Source organism: Cottoperca gobio, chromosome 20 (assembly GCF_900634415.1).
Source record: "Cottoperca gobio chromosome 20, fCotGob3.1, whole genome shotgun sequence".
Classification (NCBI taxonomy): domain Eukaryota; kingdom Metazoa; phylum Chordata; class Actinopteri; order Perciformes; family Bovichtidae; genus Cottoperca; species Cottoperca gobio.
This window is the reverse complement of record NC_041374.1, coordinates 6,512,003-6,519,153: the sequence shown is the minus strand read 5'-3', so window position 1 is coordinate 6,519,153 and position 7,151 is coordinate 6,512,003. Positions and strand designations below refer to the sequence as shown.

The 7,151-nt window shown below is 40.1% G+C and overlaps 1 protein-coding gene across 1 annotated transcript in view; it reads left to right on the top strand.

The window, feature by feature from the left end:
* Window positions 1-896: 896 nt before the first annotated feature.
* myo3a (myosin IIIA) overlaps window positions 897-7,151 on the top strand; it is a 53,047-nt gene continuing 46,792 nt past the window's right edge. The window contains 2 exon segments of the mRNA XM_029458141.1: window positions 897-1,076; window positions 3,386-3,520. Of these exon segments, the coding sequence (XP_029314001.1) occupies window positions 909-1,076; window positions 3,386-3,520 (303 nt within the window). The 5' untranslated portion in view covers window positions 897-908.

Sequence of the window (7,151 nt, the reverse complement as noted above, 5' to 3'; positions counted from 1 at the left end):
TATTTGAAAAATATTATGTAAATGTGATAAGCAATCCCAAATCGGCAGCTTTACAACACATTTAAAGGTTGTAAAAGAAAAGAAAAGACAGTTTCTCATGGTTTAAATGACAAATTGTTAACTATGATATTAGAAAGAAAACATTGATTACTAAATATGCATCAGTGTTTATTATGCTTTTTAAATATCCTTATAATAAAACCCCTTAATGTCCTCTTGAGTCAGTCCTGCTCCAAATAAATTACAGCCATAAAATATAATGTATCTGCATCCAGCACCTGGTTTCAGTGTGTTACCTGCAATATCAGTCCTTTCACATAAAGACTGAAAGTGTTTTTTTACACAAGAAGACACTGCGACACATCATGTCAGGGATTTATCATCCTTTGAGCTCCAACAAGCCTTTGAAATTGACATAATAAAAAGCCATAAGGCTGCAAAGTGTAAAACGAACATGTTTACTGCATGTACTGTATATCTGTGTGTTTGATTCAACACGATAGCATGATGCAGCTCTACGGAAAACCCAAAAATCAACCTCCAACTATCCAGCGACCACTGGATTATCCTCTCGTTAAACACTTGATGTGCCGCCACTTTAATTCCAAAACAAACCAGCATGACATCACAGAACACTAGACAAGCCACTTATCTGGTTACACTTCAGTACTGTGTAATCGCCATGACCATATTTAGGATCTGAAGAAAGCCTTGTATCTGTTCCATGTGTGTAGTTAAAAGTTGCTGTGCTCCTGTATGTGCGTGTGTACTGGGCTTTAAGTGTCCTTCAGTTGAGCTCTTATGGATTAAAAAAAAGCACATCTGCCTGTGCATACTGCAGGTGCTCTACAAATTAGTAACAGTCAGTGACCCATGTGCTTTTCTCTCATAGGAGATCTCTCCTGAAGATGTTTCCACAATCAGGGAAGTCGATTGTCTTTGACAACTTTCCAGATCCTACTGACGCCTGGGACATCATCGAGACCATTGGGAAAGGGACCTACGGAAAAGTGTACAAGGTTCTCAACAAACTTGATGGAAGTAAAGCGGCTGTAAAGATACTGGATCCCATCCATGTAAGTTGAACTGTCTTATCCGGAACATGAATGTATTTCAGTTTAAATTACTTGTTATGTTACTTCTATGGTCTAGAATGTACATGTGTCCTCACTGCACGTGTTGTAGTCAGTGCTTTTTAAAGCAGCTAGAGGCTTGTGGTGTGTTGCGCCTACAGTGGAGGCCAAGTGCCGACATATTACTGTCCTGCGGTCAGATCAGATGGATGTGTTATCAGGTTAAAGTTAGTGTTTGTGAGTTGTATACTTTTTGTTTTTCATTACTTGGCTACAGTCCACAAACAGGACGTGGCGATAACATGTGCTGTCCATCACACAAGAGTTTTAGTTACACTACATTTTATGTTTTTATATAACACCTTTTGCCCGTCTTTGCTCCAATGAGTATCCAAGCAAAATGTCTTGAGAAACGTACTAGCAGTTAAGAATGAAAAGGCTATATCTGAAAAGGATGCAACCTATTTACATTGAGGAGTTTAATAGGTGCAATAGAGTAAAAATAGATTACAAAAAGTTCTGGAAAGTATGTTGACAGATCTCTGGTAGATAAGATGCATCGCAGTGACTCATTAGCTCACCACTAGATTAACATCATGCTGCTCGGCTTTATTCTCTGCATTCAATGTTCCATCTACAACAATTACAGTATCTCAGCAGATTTGCCTCTGATGAATTGAGGGATGTATCATTGCAGTGCTCTGATAATATTTGGGCTCCTCTTGCTTGTGCAGGGCTTTTAGCATTGAGCCAAAACACATTTGGCAGTCATGCAGAAGTGTGTGTACCAAATTTGGCCTAAAGCGAGACCATTTTGACACAGAGCAGAGATAGAATGATGTTACTTCTGGCAGCGTGTCCGATCCATCCAAGAAGCAGATTTTTTTTTTTATCTACAGTAACAAGTTTTTACCAAATACAGAACATTACAAAACGTACGACCATCAGAAAAGGTTACTATTTTCAGATTTAAAAAAAACAATAATGGAGGCTTTCCTACTTTCTATTGCCATGCTGCTCCGGAGTAAAGACCAGTTATAGAAATAGCCATCGCTGACCTATGTTTACTGTGAAAGAACACTGAACTGTATGGCTTATTTAGCAGCTCTAATGTGCAGCCATGTTCTATTAAATCCAGCTCTCATGCTTGTAAAAATCTCATTAGTCTTTTGTAAAATTGTTACACTTGATTATACACAGACCACTAGACTGTGAGCACCATCATTACCATTGTTTTAATCAGTGGCTTGATCATTTCTTGTATAGACCTTTTACATACAGTACAACTATACTGGAAAGTCCACTCATGTGCTGCAGTATGATTAGTTTCAGGTTATGGGGGTCACAATACCTCTGAAGGGTCACAAGAGAGAATCCAAACCATGTTTCTTTTACACAAAATTATTTATTTTCCACTTTCCTCCAATAATTATTTTTTTCTTCTGAAATACTAAATGGTTTTTAACCTTTGTACGTTTTATGAATGGGGGTTTGGAATCACTGCGGTGGAGTGCCATACATACTGCCACTACAGATCCAACATCAAGAACAGCAAAAAAGTGCTAAAGTTAGACGAGAAGATTGGTACCTCTGTTATAACTGAATTTCCCCAACGGGACGAATAAAGTATCTTCTATTCTCTGTTACATATGAAGCTGTATCAAATGGGACGGTTAGCCTAGCTTAGCATAAAGACTGTAACCAGGTAAACACCTGGCCTGTCCAAAGGCAAAACCCCTTGTTGTACTGTATTTACACTTTTATTTTTTAACGATTATTTTTTAGGGCTTTTTATGCCTTTAATGATAGTACAGTTTAAGATGGGGAAAGTGGGAGAGAAGGGGAATGCCATGCAGATTCTAAATCCTGGTCCGCTGCGGCAAGGACTCAGCCATTGCATGTGGGTCGCCCGCTCTACCAGGTGAGCTACCAGGGTGCCCCGTATTTACAAGTTTTGAACAGATTTTAAAAACATATTATAACATGTAGAGTAGTAAGCTTTATTAGTGATGTTTCTTTTTAGCTTTGGATGTAGCCAGGTCCCCTGTTTTCAGTCTTAATGCTATGATAAGATAACCGTCTCCTGGCTCCTCCTTCATATTTACAGTGCAGGCATGAGAGTGGTATCAATTCCCTCATCTGACTCTCGCCAAGACACTAAAACTATGTCTTCTAGGAAAGCTGGTATCTTTTGCCTCTTGTTCTTTTGATATCTCTTGGCGTAACACTTTACATATTAGTACACAACAGCAAAACATGACATAATGTGTCTGTCTTGTAATTCTAACTGATCTTCGTCCCTTGTTTTTCAGGATATTGATGAGGAGATCGAAGCAGAGTACAGCATCCTCAAAGCTCTTTCTGACCACACCAATGTTGTCAAATTCTTCGGGATGTACTACAAGAAGGATGTGAAATGTGGAGACCAGTTGTGGCTCGTACTGGAGGTAGGAACACTTACCGTATTTGAACAGGAACTCCACTATGTGTTTGCCACAACCCATATATTTGACTGAGACCTTAATACTGGGGTAGGCAGTTTATTTCCGCCGTCATTGGGCAAAAGATCCATAATTAGCTTTTAGCATATTGTAATTCCAACAGTATGAGAGAAAAACTTCTGCAACTGTTCTTGGCTATATTTTCAGGCTTTAGGAAATCTAATACACGATGTAAGACTTTGGACAATAACAGATCGTTACACAGAGAGGGCGTTCCTATTGGTTGATCTGCAAATACAGACGAGCAAGTATAAAACTTCAGATGATGAAAACCTGACACAACGGCGGAATATCCTTCAGGAAAAGTTGCTATTCCAGCATTGGCAACAACTGCCTAAACCGCACAGCAACCCAAAAGAGAAAGATGGACTAATCGAAAAGAGATTCGGAGAGAAAATGATGTTGATAGTTTAGCCTTCTGCTCAAGCTAGCGGCTGCGGTAGTTACAATGGCTGTTTGAATATTCCCTATAAAAAAACACATAGGTTAGAACTACTATATTACTGTGTGATACTATGATTCTGTGTATCTTCAAGGTGATATATCTAAGTTTTCACTTTGCATTGATAGTATTAGATCATTGCGGGCGTTACATGGATCATCTCATCATTTTTACTTGGCTGGTCTATTTAGTTTTTCTACGAGTGCAATCTGTTTAAAAATGATTAAAATAAATACTTCAATGTACCATAGACAATGCGACGCAGTAGAGCAACCTTGTGGGTGTTTTTACATTTCACATTAAAGTAAATCAGTCAAATCAATGTGTATCCATGATACACTACAAAGATGGAGTCTGTGTAAAAAAAAGAAAAGCTCCACCGTGACGCAGCGTGTCTGTTCCCCATGTATCTCGAGCATTACTATACTATGGTGGGAGGGACTGAGGACAAAGGTAAGAGAGGAGAGTTGCAGGATGTGGGCTGTATTTTCAGGTTTTACAATATGCTGAGAGGTTATTAAAGAATCTTTGCCCAATGACGGCAAAAAAACTAACTACCTCATCCTAGCTTAAAGTAGCATTTGCCTGTATACTGTGGGTGCACCGTGCAGACAACGAGCATATAAGGACAGATTAAAGCTCTGGTTGTACATCACAAAGCATGTCTCGCCAGGTACTGTATATGCAGCGGTGACCAGATCTGCCCGGGGATTATGTAACAGTTTAAGCCACTCTGGGCAGTCTCTGAGTTTACTTATAGGCCACCTGGGGGATTTGGTCTCACGCCAACATGAATGTGTTAGGGGTGGAGGTTAGCTCATGTGATGCAGGCACCCTGCTGAGAGCAGCAGAGCAGGGATTGCTGTCGCAGTGTATTAGTTTATACAACTACTACAGCAGGTGGGAGCACCGGCCCAAATGTCTCCTTCTGCGGATTTCTGTTGTTTTTGTTTTTAGTAGAAAAGGAAGAAAATGGAGCATTTTGAGGTTGTTGGTGCATTTATAATGTAAACTGCTTAAGCAAGTTATTATTCTAAATTGTCTACTGAATAAAAAATAGCCCTATGACTTTGAGACTGCTTTCTTGTACCTGCTGACGTACAGGAACGGAAAGTTCAAAGGGACCTTACTGCTGCTTTCTGTACATCTAAAAAGCCCACAGCTCCACAGCTCCCCAGTTCTCCAGTTCTCCATCTCTCATAATTCATTGCCTGCTGTAGCCTTTTTCAAATGTCAACCTCCAGACAAACATGTAATGGAGGTCAACCTCAGAGGAGGGAAAAAAATGTTTGTGGGGTCAAACATGGTGGCAGATGTGGGTTTTTGTTTTTGCTTTTTGACTTTCTGTAATCTGTATTCCTGCTTTGATAGAGAGCACTACAAACCCCCCGAGACATCTGGTAAACATGGTCAGCAAACTTGAGGAAGGTTCATAAGAAAGAAAATGCTGGTAAAGTGTCACAGCTATGCTGCTGAAAGTCTGTGGAGTTGTGCTTTTGAAGAATGTAACGTTGCATTTGTAGTCACGCTATCGTCGTTGCTCTGAGGTCGGTTTGTCCACGACCTTATCAATATCTCAACATACAATAGTCCAACAGCTATTGCCTTGAAATGTTGTACAGACAATCACGATCCCCAGAGAATGAATCCAAATAACTGTCGTGATTCCTTTAGTGCAAAGTTACGTGCTACTTACGAAATGTTAGCATGCTAATACGCTCAGCACATACATTTTATTATTTTATGGAGCAAGAATATCAACAAAAAGCTCACCATTCCTTTCAAACCCCCAACCCTACAGTAGAAATCGATTTGACGGAATACCAACGTGGCGAAAAACACAACAAAAAGAACAAAAGAGAGAGAAAATATATTTTTATTTAAGTGCATCTCGCAGTTCCAGTACAACATTTAATTAAATAGCATTTAACCTTTGGTGGATTGTTCGTGCAAGCATTTGCTTTCAACAAAGAAACCTTTTCTGACTGTACCTTTACAAAGAAATCTGTACCAAACCGTGTTCCTCATTGTGCTGTTCCCTCTTCCATTATCAGGTACAGCAGTGCTACAACAGAGTGTCTATATTTCTGTAATCCAAGCTCAGTGGGCTTTGCATCAACAGCAGTAGTGTTATGCTAACCCAGTAGATAGTTTTCACCTCTCCAGCTTGTGTTTCTTTCTCTTTTCATCGCTGTCCTTCCTCATGACCTTTGCAGAGGACCCTGCAATTACTTTGCTCGGATATCAAGTACAATGTAAGATGCTGAAATAACCAGCCCACAAACTGCATTATAGGAAAACAAGAAACCTGGTAAAATAGTTTTTATTTTGTACTGTGATTGTACATGTTTTATCATGATGTTTTTATCTGTCAGTCAGGACTTATTTGACAACAAATACGACACATCTGGTGTTAGAGGAGTTCACTCGGCTTTGCTACTTTGATTACTTCCTGTTTCCTCTGTGGTTTGCGTTTCCATTTTCAAAATTCCCTTGCAAAAAAGTCTGCAGCCAGCAGTCAAAATCTGGTGGCTAATCCTGAGGCTGAAATCACTGCCTGACAGTTTAGCAAGTGGCTGTGTGTGTGTGTGTGTGTGTGTGTGTGTGTGTGTGTGTGTGTGTGTGTGTGTGTGTGTGTGTGTGTGTGTGTGTGTGTGTGTGTGTGTGTGTGCTCTGAAGTAGATGCACATGGGGTTTTAGCAGTGGAGAGACAGGAAAGCAGGCAGTGAGGTGGACATTCACCATGGTTACTGTGCCTCTTTTCTAAACTGTAATTTTCCATATTTTAGCTCTGCTGAGAGGAGCCTTTCTCTGCCCTGCACTGACAGCAGGCCGCTCATTATGAAACGAATACATACAAATTGCATCCTTTACTTTGTTAGCCCCTCATTGGGGTCTCCGGGCTTTTGGCTTTGCCTCAGTAGTGTGCTCCTTTATGATAGCGGATGTGGGCAAAGATGAGCACGCTTTCATGTAGGGTGGCCTAATTTTGCTGCCGTACTTCAAAGATTGCGACGATGGAGCGACTTTTATTCAGTAATTGGATATAAATACCTGATTTGGATGTGCATGCTCATAATGCAAATAAGCTCCCGTGTTTTACCCATAAACCCTGTTCAATGAGTGCAACCTTCA